The following is a 15,525-nucleotide window of genomic DNA, read 5'->3' as shown; positions in this document are numbered from 1 at the left end:
TGGCTTTGTCAATGGGTCTGCTACATTTTCCGCTGACGCTACCTTCTGAATCAGGACGTCCCCTCTACCAACAATCTCCCGCAGTACGTGGTACTTCCTCTCGATGTGCTTCGACTTCGAGTGGGCTCGTGGCTCCTTAGCCTGAGCAATGGCTCCATTGTTGTCACACAACAATGGGATGGGTGATGTGCTGGACGGAACAACTTCCAACTCGTGAACGAACTTCTTCATCCACACAGCTTCTTTGGCAGCCTCACTTGCGGCAATGTATTCGGCCTCGGTCGTGGAGTCTGCAGTGGACCCCTGTTTGCTGCTTTTCCAGCAAACAGCACACGATCCTATCGTGAAAACATATCCAAATGTAGACTTTCTATCATCTGGGTCCGACTGGAAATCGGCATCTGTATACCCTTGGATCTGTAGTGAGCTACCGTCGAACACCAGACAAAACTCTTTTGTCCTTCGAAGGTACTTAAGTATGTTTTTCACAGCAGTCCAATGCTCCTGCCCTGGGTTGGCCTGAAATCTGCTTACTACACACTGCCTGAGCAATGTCAGGACGAGTGCACAGCATGGCATACATGATGCTCCCTACGGCAGAGGCATAGGGAACGTCTTTCATGCCATCAATCTCCTCAGAAGTCTTGGGAGACATCTTCTTGGAGAGAGTGACTCTATGCCTGAAAGGAACATTTCATTTTTTGGAGTTTTCCATGTTGTATCTTTTGACTATTTTGTCAATGTAAGCAGATTGGGATAATCCTATTATCCGCTTCGATCTATCTCTATAGAGTCGAAGACCTAGTATATAGGAGGTTTCTCCAAGATCTTTCATGGAGAATTGCTGCGAAAGCCATACTTTCACTGTAGTTAACATTCCTACATCATTCCCAATGAGTAGAATGTCATCTACATACAGAACCAAGAAGGTAACCTTATCCCCACTGTACTTCCTGTAGACACAGGGTTCATCTGGATTCTGCTCGAAGTCAAACGATTTGACAGCAGAGTTAAAACGGATGTTCCAACTTCTAGAAACTTGCTTAAGCCCATAAATGGATCTGTTAAGTTTACATACGATGTTTTCCTGACCTGCAGCAATGAAGCCTTGCGGCTGCTGCATATAGATATCTTCAGTAAGATCTCCATTCAGGAATGCAGTTTTGACATCCATCTGCCAAATCTCATAATCATGGTATGCTGCTACAGCTAGCAGGATCCTAATGGATTTAAGCATGGCCATAGGCGAAAAGGTTTCCTCATAATCGATGCCCTCTTTCTGAGTGTACCCTTTCGCCACCAGACGAGCCTTGAAGGTCTCAACTTTACCACCGGGGCCCTTCTTCCTCTTGTAAATCCATTTGCAACCGATTGCCTTTACCCGAGAGGGCGGATCTACTAGAGTCCAGACTCCATTGGTCTCCATTGAGTCCATCTCTGCCCTCATGGCCTCCACCCACTTCTGGGAATCTATGTCCAACATAGCTTCCGCGTAAGTCACGGGATCCTCCTCACTAGTCAAGGTTTCCACCAGGTAACTATCCTGGTCATAACCATAACGGACTGGTGGCCTGGATGCCCGAGTGGATCTTCTAAGTTGGTCACTACCTGGAACTTGTGGGACATCTCCCACTGCTCCTGAGCTCTCCTCATCAAGAACAACTTCCTGACGATGGGTGTCCAGGATATAGTCGGTTTCCAAGAATTGCGCATTTCGACTACAGAACACTTTTTGCTCACTTGGGTCATAGAAAAGGTAACCTATAGAGCCTTTTGGATAGCCTACAAATAGGCAACGACTGGTCTTGGATTCCAACTTGTCTGCACTCGTTCTTTTAACGTGTGCTGGACAACCCCAAATCTTCAAGTGTCTGACACTTGGTTTCTTTCCGGTCCAAAGTTCATATGGAGTATTCGGAACCGATTTGGTTGGAACCCGATTCAACACGTAAATCGCAGTCTCTAATGTGTAACCCCAAAAGGATGTGGGTAACTCTGAGTGTATGAGAAGCGACCGGACCATATCTAATATGGTCCTATTCCTCCTCTCTGAAACACCGTTAAGTTGTGGTGTATCAGGAGGAGCTAATTGTGATACTATCCCATTGTCCTTTAAGTAGTCCCTGAATTCGTCAGAGAGATATTCGCCACCTCGATCGGATCGAAGGGCTTTAATTTCTCTCCCTAACTGTTTCTCGACCTCTTGTCTAAACTCTTTGAACTTTTCAAAGGATTCAGACTTGTGTCTCATTAGGTACACGTAACCATATCGTGAAAAATCATCTGTGAAGGTGATGAAATACACGTGTTGATTTCGTGTCCTAACACTCAGGGGACCACATACATCAGTATGTATTAGGTCAAGTGTGCCTGTACATCTTTCAGGCTTACCGTTAAATGGCCGTTTCGTCATCTTGCCTTGTAGGCAAGGCTCACAAGTGGGAAGATCTTCTACAGCTAGAAAATCCAAAGGACCATCCTTTACCAACCTTGTGATTCGGTCAGCACCGATGTGGCCAAGTCGGTAATGCCACAGACACGTGGGATTAACTGTATCACGGGCTCTCTTCTTGGGGATTTCAGCCGGCGTAGTTTCGGTTATATTAGTTTCTAGAGAAGGATGTAGAACATAGAGACCGTTCTCCAGTTCCCCGTATGCGATGAATCTGTTGTTCTTTTAATAGTAATCATATTACTAAAGAAGACAGAATAACCATCTGCACACAGTTTTGAGACAGAAATCAAATTTCTTCTTAAATTTTGTACATAAAGACAATCTTTCAGTACAATTATTCCTTCTCTAAAATATAATTCCACGGTTCCTATGGCCGCGGCTGCAACAGTTGCAGTAGTCCCCAAGTAGAGTGTGACTTCTCCTTCACTCAGCCTTCTGCTTACCTTGAACCCCTGCAGTGAATTACACGCATGAGTTGAAGCCCCAGAGTCAATACACCAGGACGCAGAAGCTACCAACAAATTGGTTTCTATAACACAAGTTTCGAAATTACCTTTCTTGGATTCCAGGTAGGCAGGACAATTCCTTTTCCTGTGGCCGGTCTTTCTGCAAAAATGACAGGCATCTGATGCCTTGTCCTTCCTCTGTTTCTTGGGTTTGGCAGCCTTTTTCTGGGGCTTTCTCTTCGCCTTCCTTTTCTTGCCCGATTTGCTAGTTTCAACAAGCATGGCAATGGGCTCATCCTTTTTAACCAATTCTTCGGCCCTCTGCAACATATTGCTGAGTTCCTGCAAGCTGACGTTCAGCTTGTTCATGTTATAGTTCATGATGAATGGATTAAAGGATGGAGGCAGAGAGTTGAGAATAGCATCGATCTGAGTTACCAGATCCAGCCCGGATCCAAGAGCCTCTAGTTCGTTGATATAGCCCATCATCCGGAGACAATGGTCGTGAACTTGTTGGCCCTTGGTCATCTGCGCGGTCATGAACTGTTTCAAGACCTTCTGCTGAGTAGAACGATTCTGCTCTTCGTACATTGTCCTAAGACTGTCCAATACGTCCTTAGCAAGTTCGATCTGATTGAACTGCCTCTGAATTGGATTGTTTAAGGAGGCAATGATATAGCAGCGGGCAAGGGAGTTTTTCTCCTCCCATTCTTGGTATTCTCTTCTTCGGGCCTCAGAAGCCCTATCCCCCGGATGATCCGGGGCAGGATTCTTGGCTACCTTGTCCAATTTCTTAGAGGTTAAGACCAACATAAGGTTCTTGTACCAGTCAGCATAGTTTGGGCCTTTCAACTTGTTGTCATCAAGTAGCTTTGCAAATGATCCGTTTGCCATTTTCTGATAAAAGAGCAAACATCAGTCCACAACCTAATTTGATTCATGTTCATTTCATAGACATGGATTTTAATCTACGAGGTTCGAAGTTGGGGCCTCGTAGGTGCTGAGCTATTGTGATGCTTGGTTGTGGTCTGCTGAGCTTCGAAGTTGAGGGTATGCTCTTTGGCTGAGGAACTTGTACTTGAAATTTTGGGATCCAAGCACCACTTCCCCAGTTCCGAAGTCGAAGAGTGGGATGCTCGGCTAGGGCGGAGCGAGGCCTCCTTTGCTATTGGGCATCTCGAGGAAGATAGGGAACTGGTTGACCCAGTGGGCTTGGGCGAACCTCAAGCACCTGCGTCGGTGGTTGGACCGCTACCGCGGGATGGATCGGAGCTTTGTCAGGGTGACACTTGATCTTTACCATAGATCTGGCGTCAATTCGCGTTCCTGTGGGCTATAAGAAGGGGTGGAGGGGCATTTCCCCCTTGCCATTTGCGATAGAAGCTGCTGGGATAGCTCAACTGGATGTTGTCAGCGTTGCTCGACGCTTTGTTTTTATTACTTGGCTTCAAGCTCAGTAAGATGTCTTCCTCTTCTTCCGCTTCTAGCTCTTATGGTTCTAGTGGGTCCGATTACGAGTCTGAGGTTGGGGTTTTTGAGGATGTCGAGGTTGAGAGGGCCGAGGTTGGTCCTTCTAGTGTAGAAGTCGAGCTTCTGCTGCGGGCTGCTCATCAGTTTGGGACCACACCCTGTGCGTTGAACCTCGAGGACATGGCTCGGATCCGAGCTATGTATGACATCCCCGAGGACTTTCGAATGAGGTGCCCACAGCATAGTGAGATGGGAACCGATGCTCGGCCTGGCGAACTTTGTGTGTACGAGAACAGTCTTGAAGTCGGGTTGAAGTTTCCTTTCAACGAAGGGGTTGCTGAGGTACTTACATGGTTTAAAGTATTGCCGGTGCAGCTGATGCCGAATTCCTTTAGGTTTTTTGTCAGCCTTCTGTCCTACTGCGCCATTCTTGATATCGAGTTGACCCTGGTTATGGTGATTTTCCTTCTTTAGCTCAAACCTCACCAGTAGGGCTATTACTATTGACTAGGAATAACGTCGAAGTGTTGCACTTGAAGGAGATTTTCTTCTTTGTCCACTGTTCTGGGGGCCTCCCCTTCCCGGCCGTGCTACGAGAGACGAGAACGAGAGTGCCCCAACCTCAATGGTTCGCTCTTATTTGGGAGGAAAGGTCGGCCTTGAGCATAATCCACGAGATAGACGTAACTGTGTATACATGCTCAGAGATGCTGATGCTTGGCGGGCTGATGCGTAGGGTGGTTGGTTTGTCCTTTTCGTTGCATTATCTACCTGTACTTTCTTTGCTTCTTTGTCCTTGTACTTATTGTCGTGCTTCCGTGATGCAGGTGTAGAAATGGCAAGTGAAGAGGGGATCGTACGCTGGATGAAGGAGAATCGCTAGAGGCAGAATCGGGCTGGCATAGTAACGTAGGTCCGTGCCGAGGTAGTTCCTCCTCTGAGGTCTTCCAAGAGGGTGCCTCGTTGGTAGAAGAGAGCTAGACGGTGGGGGAATGATGATGAGGACGTAGTGGTCGTGGAACTCGGGGAAGCTCGCCAGACGACTTTCCATACACAGGTCGAAGTGGGGAGCAGCAGCTCGGACATCCATGTGTTGTGCTGGATAGTTTGTAGTCAGGATGGGATAGAGACTCGTGGAGTTCCCGAGCAGCTGCTCGGCGAGACGATGACGACCTACATCACTGAAGAGGCTAGGAGTACTGGGAGCAGCACATTAAAGTGCTCACTCATCCAGGTTGTGGCTCAGGTAAGTTTATACTTAAGTGCCTTCATTGTTTTAAGTGTGCTTCCTCATACTAACAACGCTTCTTGTGTCCGCAGAACGCATGCTTGGCCATTGTTGTGGTTGATCGCTTTTGTGAGTTGCGGCGGTGGTATTAGAAGGAGCATTCCGAGTACTTGCAGCTGAAGGCACAATTCGCCGAGCTTCAGGCGGTTGGGGAGCGGTCTGCTGCACTAGAGAAGAAGGTGGCTGAGTTGTAGGCTCGGTTGGCCGAGGAAGTAGAGTTGGTCCGTGGCTTGAAGGACGAGATCACTGAACTGAAGGCAGAGAGGGAACGACTGAAGCAAGAGGCCACCGGGGAGGCAGTGGCACGGTACAAGAACTCGGTGGAACTTCGGTAGGACATGGATCATTATGCTTTGGCTTCCTACGAAGCAAGTTTTAACGTCTTTTGGCGGAGAGCACTACGTCACTGTCCCGAGCTAGCCAATGTTGTGCAGACTTGGGAGGCCTATGACGATGAAACGCCCCCGGCCTCGGATGAGCTTGTTGATGAGGAAGGCGGAGGCGACGATGCTGAAGATGAGAATGATGAGGCCACCCACTTCCCTTCCGCAGATTAAACTGTTGTGGGTCCCTTCTTTTTTCTTTTGTTGCTCCTTTAATGGCTCAATATGTCGAGCTTTGACTTAATGCATTGGCTTCTTTAACTTAATGAAATTTTCTAGTTCCAAACTTGTGTCCAACTTTTTTTTTGTTTCCTCGGTCTTGCCTTGGCCGAGGTTTGGGTTGTCCGAGATCTTCAGCCTTCGACTGGTGAAGTGAGAGTGCATTCCGAGCTCTCATCTTTGAGATTCTCAGTTTCCGATCTCCGGGGCCTTTGGGGCCCTTCGAGGGCTAGCCGTTGCTTGGCTAATTTTGGCCGACTTAATCGATAGGCGAGCGTAATTTGGTTGACCATCCTCAAGCCCTGAGGGGCGGGGGCGTTCTTCTCTGCTTTAGGCTCAGGCTATTCGAAGGTCAGCCGAATTAGGTAGGTTGGCAATACGTTGCCAAGCTATGCGTTTTGGGCTTGCATCACTTGGATAAAATAGGTCTAGTCAAATCTATCATGGGTTTTAAATATATCTAACTTTAATGCAAGATAACTTGTCCATGAACATTTATAATTTAAGAAATAATACATTTCAAGAATCATAATTACATTATCACTCATATGTCTACTAGTAAGAATAACTTCTCATTTACTTCATCACTTGTGGTTCAGTCCAAATAGTGACATAAGTAATATATTCGATGGAGGCTACACCATGTAAATTATGACTAATCCCTGAGGAAATGTGTCACGTTGAAATTTAAAAAAGTTGATTTATGATTTAACATCACCTAAGTTCATATCCTGTGTGAACTTAGTAAATAATTCGTTGACAACTTTAAAAAAAATATTAACTTTAACGGACTTTTAACCGTTAGTTGAAGGAATCCGGTTGAACCGAAAAGCACCCCCCATTTTATTCGAACTTCCTCTATTTCCTTCTCATTCGAGCCCTAACCTAGAGGCGATCTCACAGCACACGGTGTTCGTAAAATGTGGAATCCACCTGCGACGGCAAGATATCCGGCAGTAAGCATCGTTGTTTTCTTCTTTTTTTTTCTTCCTCCTCCTCCTCCCTGCAAAACTGAGTTCTATTTTATTTTTATTTGTTTTTGAAAGTTCTAGAACGGGCATTGGGCAGAACTTCCTTTGATTAGTTATGATGTAGAAGGGTTTTGGGGTGAAAATGTCTCTGGCGAGCACATGTTGACAACAACACCACCTTCGTTCAGGCCTAATAATACACCTTCGTCGCCAAGCAGCAGGACGGCACGAACATCCGACGAGTTTCCAACTATTGTGAACACAACTCGCTAACCAAGGCAACTTCAGTAGGTGAACTCACAAGTCACAATATGGGCACCTCGCTCTTGTAGCCAAAGAGCTTTCTCCCAGTTTCCAATACCACTTGCACCCTGCTGACAACTTAAGAAGCCATGGCGCCAGGCCCACATGAGTTTGCTTGGGAGTTATGGGTTTAGGATATGGAGTCTCATAACTCAATACAAAGGAAACCAAGAGTTCTCTCAAAAGACATCTCTCGGTTCTGGTTCAGGAAATGGGAAGCCATGCAGATGCAATGATGTGTATAGGTAGGGAAACCTTCACAAACTTTCTTTTTCTTCCTTTTCCTACTTTTTCCTTCAAACTAAACACAGCCTGATAAAAAAATTTTATAATGACGATTTACTGTTACTGCTGGTTGCTGATGCCGCCGGCCACCGATGGTTGACGGGTTAGGGTTTGAATGAGGGAGAGAGAGGGAGGGAGGGAGTTCGAACGAGGAACACGAGACAATTCCGAGTTTGGTTTTGGGTTTAATGCCGGTCCAACCGTTAGAGGCGGATTGAATGACACGGAAGCTTTCGATTGGTGGGTTCACTTGGGTTTGCGAACTCCATCACCCTGCATTTTCATTTTCATTTTGTGTTTTCAAAAAAAAAAAAACAGATAAAAGAAAACACTTATGATTTATCAAAAAAAAAAAAAAAACACTTGTGAATCAGGGTGGGCAACTTATGAAATGCTCCGATGTCAAACGTCCCCCAGTGTAGTAAACCTTAATCTTAATCCGTTCAAACATTTGGTTCAATCCATAACTCGGTCGGTTCTTTACCATAAAAAAACCAAAAAGAAAAGAAAAGAAATTCTATGAAACTCGGACTCGGTTGATTCATTCCGGATTCCCGGTGTAGATGCCGCAGCAAGTATGAGGCCATGAGCCCATGACATGAGTAATGGCAAGTATGGCGCTGTTGGAGTACACCATCTCCATCTCCATCTCCATCTGTGGACTGTGGTGGGCGGCAACCGGCAATTCAATGCAATGCTATGTGCTTATGTGCCAATGCATATCATTATCGGCTAGTCTGCCTATGAGCCTATCGACAGATCGACTATCGGGAGGGAATTGGGAAAGCATTCTTAAATCTTTTATTAATGGAAATTGAAAGTATCGAAAGTCGAAACTACCCTTTTGCTCCAGGTTTGACCTACCGACTTGTTAAAAGGAAAGGAAAGCCGCCGATATAACTAAGATGTTCTTTCTCTAATCTCTAGGGGTATTTAAAGTAATTAACACAACAAGAGACTAAGAGAGAGGCTGATCATCATTTCACTTGAGGTTAAACTTATATAAACCAAAGTCCGATGTCAGAGTACAACTGTGGTTAGTCAAGAAACTTGATCCCTTTATAAAGCAAGAAAGAAAAAGCCAAAAAGCCAGCCATGAACCATATGATATCAGAAATGCTCCGTTGTTTTTTGACTGCAACTCTGATGATAGCATTCGATTAGGGTTTTCGATAGGCTTTCCCAACTCATCTATTCCAACTCCAAATGGCGTCCTTCCTTGCTCTAAAGGTTACTCCATCTGCAACTCGAGATCGGATCTTCTCCGCCTCTTCTTCCTATTCTATTTCTCTACATTCCAACTCTGCCTGCGACATCCCATTCCCCGTTTCGCTTCCTTTTCAGTGCCGGGGCAGGAAGATTGGGGGTTTGTCGATAAAAGCGATGGCTGTGTCAAAGTTCAAAGGAACGCAGATGAGAGAAAAGCACCTGACGGAGATGATCGAGAAGAAGGTTCAAGAGGCACAACAAGTGTGCGAGGGGGACCAGACGTCGGACGAGTGTAAAGTGGCGTGGGACGAGGTGGAAGAGGTAAGTCAGGCCAAGGCCGATCTTCGTAGGAAGTTGGAGAAACAAGATCCCTTGGAATCCTTTTGTCAGGACAACCCCGAGACGGATGAGTGCCGGATCTACGAGGATTGAGAGAAATGATCTCACCGCCGCTACCACCACCGTTGTTTGATTGCTCGCTCTTCTCTGGATAAGGATTGAGGAGGGCTCTGTTTTCCGGTGTGGGTGCCTTTCTTCCGGCTCTGGATGATTAAGTAGATATACATGTTGTATAAATAGAAGTTTAGATTAGATCTTTGATCTTGTTGGTCACGTCCTCCTCCGGACTTCGTTTGAGTATTGATCATCATCAATTTTGATGCCACATGTTTGTATTGTGTAATTGTTTGTTTGTTTGTTTGTTTGTTTGTTTGTTTGTTGTGGATTTGCAACTCTTTAAAATACAAAAAGTGATGTTGTATTTCCTAAATTGCCTCCCTCTCTTTGCTCTTGGCACTTTGAGTCTTTGTGTGTCGACTCTACTATTTTGATCTCCTCCTCCCACAGTCCCACTGTGTTTTTGGTAGTAGAATGATGGAATATCCTCCTCTCCTACCTCCTTTCAGGATTTCTGCTTTCACCGTTTGAATTTTGATGGACGCCTCCGTCAAAGTCAAGTATGGGGGTATGGGATGGGCTACCCTGGGCTGGATTAGACTTAAAAACATATGAAGCCCCTGTTACTGTTAGTCTCGACCCAGTCTGGGTTTGTGTATTGCTCAAATTGTCGTGTCGGACGTATAGCACCTCTGCAGAAATCGAGAATCTGAGGTTGACCCAATTACCTGTCCGATTTAAATCCATATTTTCACCAAGGAAGAACCGTTTATGGGGCCCAAATAGTGGCTTGTGGCTACCATAGTTCCATTTCTTTTCAACGGCCTAGTGTATAGTAATAGGGAAAACATCATCGTCATCGTCTCTAACGGCTAGCGCTAAGCCTTTGATCTTGTTCTTTCTGTCTTCTTCGTTATTTATTTACAGGACTAGAATCCCTTATTTATTTACAGGACTCACTCTTGTTCTCACTACGGACGCTCGCCCGTCCGCGTACACCTTTTAGCTCATCGATCGCAAGTTAGACAGACCTAAAATGGTAAAACCTTTGGTGACGGGGCGGGCTTATAATGAACCCTCCAACCCTGAACCCCCCGAGTCTAACGACAAGCTAAAGAAGGAAAGCTAGTGGGCAGAGCAAGCGACGGCGTCTCCAGATCGTCCTCCTCCTTACTTTTGCTAAGACATGTCTGTACTAGCTGACGACCAAGAGACGCTGTCGGCTCGCGAATTTCTGCTTGGCCTTGGCGCCATTTAATAGCAGTTGGCCGGGTAGCCGTCAAATGTTGTGACTGGTGCGGCCGTGGAGATGTTGTGAGATAGAATATTAAGAATCCTGACAAGAAAAAGAGATGGAGAGGCTGCCGTATCAGCTGGTATCAATTGGTAGACTTCTCACCGGCTTCCAAGTACCATGCTAATGCTTATTATGCTCTTGATGATGATGTTGTCGTTGCGTTGCCGTTGAGTTTGAAGAGGAAGAGGAGGAAGGAGTTGACAGCGGTTATAATGCGGGCCACCAGGTGGAAATAAGGACAAAGATGATGCGCTTGAAGCTATGGAATTAGGGATTGATGATGACACTCAATGACGTATGTTGGCTTCAGAAGAAAATCTTTGCTGGTGCATATGAAGACCAACTTGTAAAGGCACTTAAGCAGAAGGCGATGACAGGGACTAGGCTCATGGTGCTTCTTGAATTAGCCAAGTTATTGGAATCACATTATATTGTTTCCTTGCTCAACAGTATAATGGAACCACATTGAATAACTCCTTGCAATTCTTGATGGAGGACAATGCAAGCTGTGAAGTTCTCCAGTTATATAGTGCTGGTCACGAAAATTCTCTTGCCCTATGGGTCTTCACTTTTTGATTCATTAAACTGGAATGGATTAGGTGAATTGTAACCTTATCGAGGACCTCTTTGACGATGGAAATGTGCAAGTGTTGATTTCGATAGCTACTTTTGTCAATTTGTCATCTCAGAACCGTGATTCTCAAGGATACATGGATTTATAATATTGAGAAAGGAGCACCGATTAAGTTCAGTCTTCTTGAAATCATGCAGATGCCAGTCTCATACAAAAAGACTGGCCAAAGCAAACTGCCTTTCATGTATCAGCTGTTTTCTATTGAAGGTTAGTTTATATTCCAAATTGGCCAATCAGTTGAATGCAGAAAATGTTATTGGAACAGTTCAGAATGCTAAATAAACCTGCCATTGGATTGGATTTTAACTTTTCAGTTGCCTAGAAGATGGACTCCAGTTGAAGTTATGTGGAAAGTAAAATGTAGTATATAACAAAGTTCTGTTTCTACTTCTTATAAGGTCAGATTCAACCTTGAAAAAATTTTGAAGGTAGGTTTGCTTAATTAAATGAATAAACATTTAGGTTGATTTGCTGTTATGTGCTATTGGTTATTTATGTGTTATTTATGTTTTACCTGTCCACTTCTTTAATCTGCTTGGCGCATCATGCATGCTCTCATCTTCTAGTGGAAGGGGCTACAATATCCAGGGGCAGATCAAAGATGATGTGGCTTGAGGTAGTAAGGAATAATTTAAGGACTCATTTAAAGATGAATATCACACCTAGCAGAATGGAATGGTGAAACAGGATTCATGTGGCAGACTCCATAAGGTTGGGGCAAGGCTTGGATGATGATGTTACACGTTCTCAAGATATTACTGCTCATATGCTTGCAATGGGTTTTAGAGGGTCTTGTTTTCTTCCGTGGACTGATGCTCCACCTGTTTGTATTACATTACACACATTACAGGGGAACCCGTGGGTGGGGACAGAGCAGGGTGCGTGTAAGGTCCACTGACCTTACCACAGAGAGCCTGTGGTTACGATTCTGTGCCTCATTTTGTGGGATGCCAAGTGACCATCTGAACAATCGGACAATTGGTGATGCTCCCCGCCTGGTTGTATTTCCGTTTTTTTCCCCCAATGAACTTATTGTTAGTGAAAAAAAGGCTCAGATGATGATTATATTTTTAGCAAAGATCTGATGATAGTTTTACTATTTAGAAGATCCATTCTGTTGCAAATATCTTGGACTCAAATAGTATGACAGAAAAGTGGGTATTTCCAAGTCACCGACTGGTAAGTGGGTGCCTTAGGGTTTGGAGAAGTCAAAGAATCTCTGCATCTGCACTCTGCAGCCATGGCATTTTTTGCTCAACCACAGGTGAGGCTTTTCAAAACATGGTCTTTGGATGATGTCCAGGTTGGTGACATATCCTTGGTGGATTACATTGGTATAACTCCCAACAAGTATGCAACCATTGTATATCTCCCACACACAGCGGGGATGTATTCTGTCTAGAGATTCAGGAAGGTTCAGTGCCCCATTGTAGAGGTTGACCAATTCCCTGATGATGCACAGGAATAGCAATGGGAATAAGCTCATGGCTGTCCATATTGTCAAGCATGTGATGGAAATAATCCATCTCCTCACAGATCAAAACCCTATTGAAGTCATTGTTGATGCTATATTTAACAGTGGGCCAAGAGAAGATGCAACTTTTATTGGTTCTGCTGGTGTTGCGAGGTGTCAAGCTGTTATATCTCTCCTTCGAGGCGTGTTAACCAAGCAATATATCTTTTTACAACTGGGCATGGTGCATGAGAGAGTGCTTTCAAGAATGTCAAGACCATAGCTGAATGCTTGACAGATGAACTTGTAAATGCTGCCAAGGGTCATAGTTGCAAAGGCCAACCTTAGGAGAGAAGCTCGGTGGACAGTGGGTGTTATCGAGAACCTGATGCAAGAGAGTTTTCTTCTCTCTTTTCCTCACATCTTTCTTCTAAGCTTTCAATGGTTAAGTTTGCTATGTATGCAAGACAATGGACCATTTCCAGTTTTGTTTATTGTTTTTCTTTGTTAAAATGACGTCCTTTCCCTTCGATTTTTTGGTAGAAACCATTGTCACTGACCGAGGCTGAATGAATTGCAAGCTACTATATATATAACTCATGGGACCCTATGAACATATATGATGCGCATTTGAAGCCAACAATAGGTTTGAATATGCGATATAGATTATAGAGATGATGCAGGACCAGCTCAGTTCTAGTCTTTAGAGAATGTTGAATGGTATTCTTGATCAGAATTTTAGGGAGAGAAAGAACATAGAAAGAAAATACCTGGAATCACTTACAGGGTGCCTAGAATCATTCTAGGGCATGGGAATCACTCACCATATCTAGCATAAGCTGAAGAAAACTCAATAAACTTCATTGCCTTTGTGTAAAACGTCCGTACATATTTAGACTCTATAAATTCATAATAATCATAGGAGTCAAACTGTTAAGACTATAGTCTTAGGAGAAACTGTTAGACTCGATAATCCTAGTGTAGGATTCAAACTAAATGTCATATCCTATTTCAATTCAAAGAAAACTCAATAACTCTAATCTTACTTATACAATGGCTCTGAAATTTTAAACATAAATAAGCTATAACTAGATAAATTAAACCCTATCAATGGGCCCCACAGAAAATTGTAAAATGACGAAAATACCCCTATTGTCCAAAAATCCAAAAATACAAAGTTTCATAAAATTCCAATTGACTTTTCAGCTCCTGCATCAATAGTCATTTGTGAAGGTCCTTGATCATTTTCCTATTCCCATCAAGAAAAGCTTGGAAGAGCTTTGCTTCAAGCGTTATATATCACAACTGAAGCTCGAGGGACTTTGTTGACATCCATCATTGTTTCCATTACCGAGGTTCACTATCAAATTGTCAATTGCCTGTTTCTTTTTCCTAGGGTAAGATGAATATGCATTTATCTCCACTGGTTTGCTTTACCTGTTTATTTTCTCTGTGGATTCTGGGATGCTCTTTTTTCAGATAATGTTGAAGAGGATGGACACAATTAGCTGGGAAGGCTTTGAACTTATGGTCAACAAAAGTAATGTTGGATTTGCATCCGCTGTCTGTGACGGCATTGAGAAATCCCTCGTATGAATTTTCTTCCTGACGACAATGTGTTGGTTGCTGCACCAATATGGAGTGGGGAGACCATTTGTGCAGAATTTTCTTCCTGAGAAATCATCAAATAGGTCCTGAGAGAGAGAGAGAGAGAGTACTTCAATTGAAGCTCTCATCGAGATTGGAAGGGGATGTTAAGGGTTTGTTTAGGTATGTGGATTGTTGAACTGACAGGTGAAATTGCTCGAGAAAGGACAGATAATTATTAGCATCACCAGGAAATGGATACTTTGTCTCATGGCTGGAAGCAATGGAAGCATGTTATGTTCTAACTTTTAAGAGGTCAGCTTCTTACAAAACGGCATTGGGAACACTGGCATGTACATTGATAACCTCCATCTGTTTATTTGGTGGGTAGGGAGGTCTTGCACTCTTGCCTTTGAAGTGATTTTTTTATTTTTTTTATTTTTGTAGATTGAGATATATGAACAGTGCTCCTACACACATTTCAGAGCTTGTGTGATTTAAGGAGCTACTAAGGTGATGCTTGGCATTGATGATGATTTTTTGAAAATCATTGCCATGTTGGAATCACGTCAGCGTTAGAGAAATCGGCGTTGAAAATTTTGTTTGGTTGGCCGATTTTGGTGATTTTTAGGAAATAGGCCTTTTGAGGGACCACTTTTTTTTGGTGATTTCTTGATTTCTAGTTGATTCTGATTTTTTGAGGATGACATGGCATTGAATAATAACCCTAATACAAAAATAGTGGGCCCTTGATAATCAACACCAAATGGATTCAAAGCTGATTTCTCAAAAATTGGCTTATATGGCGGAAATGATACCGAATAACAAAATTTATTGATTTTTGGAAAAACACCGATTTTGGTGATTTTTGAAAAATCGGTAGGGAAAAATCAGCATCGATGACAAATATCACCAAAGTGTGTACAAGGTTTAAAGTATTGGCCAATATCGGCCCATTTTTTTTTTGAACTTTCACTTTTTTTTGATTTTGGTTCAGAGGGGTCAGTTTAAGTCCCGACTGCCCTCTGAACCAGGCCCTGACCTGATACAACCCTTGTAGGGGCGTATTGGGAAGGGTTTGATATGATACGTAATGATTTTTTGAACCTTAAGTGTGTATCATAGCGGA

General features: G+C 43.8%; 2 protein-coding genes and 1 long non-coding RNA gene across 3 annotated transcripts; all 3 read left to right on the top strand.

The window, feature by feature from the left end:
• The first annotated feature begins 7,101 nt into the window (after positions 1–7,101).
• LOC104603838 (uncharacterized) lies at positions 7,102–15,064 on the top strand. Its single transcript, XR_016076762.1, has 3 exons — positions 7,102–7,217; positions 7,308–7,780; positions 14,289–15,064. It is a non-coding gene; the product is annotated as an uncharacterized LOC104603838 (long non-coding RNA).
• Positions 8,849–9,798, top strand: CP12-3 (CP12 domain-containing protein 3). Its single transcript, XM_088889059.1, has one exon. It carries the CDS (start codon positions 9,027–9,029, stop codon positions 9,459–9,461), a length of 435 nt encoding a protein of 144 aa, XP_088745185.1. The 5' UTR covers positions 8,849–9,026; the 3' UTR covers positions 9,462–9,798.
• LOC104603894 (small ribosomal subunit protein uS7) lies at positions 9,947–15,064 on the top strand. Its single transcript, XM_088889058.1, is given in 4 exon segments — positions 9,947–11,784; positions 11,923–12,787; positions 12,789–12,994; positions 12,997–15,064. Coding segments are annotated over 3 exon segments (558 nt in total). The 5' UTR covers positions 9,947–11,784; positions 11,923–12,596; the 3' UTR covers positions 13,158–15,064.
• Positions 15,065–15,525: the final 461 nt, after the last annotated feature.

This window comes from Nelumbo nucifera, chromosome 5 (assembly GCF_055504915.1).
Source record: "Nelumbo nucifera cultivar China Antique chromosome 5, China Antique-T2T, whole genome shotgun sequence".
NCBI lineage: Eukaryota > Viridiplantae > Streptophyta > Magnoliopsida > Proteales > Nelumbonaceae > Nelumbo > Nelumbo nucifera.
Note: the sequence above shows the minus strand (reverse complement) of the source record. Positions and strands in the feature narration are given on the sequence as shown.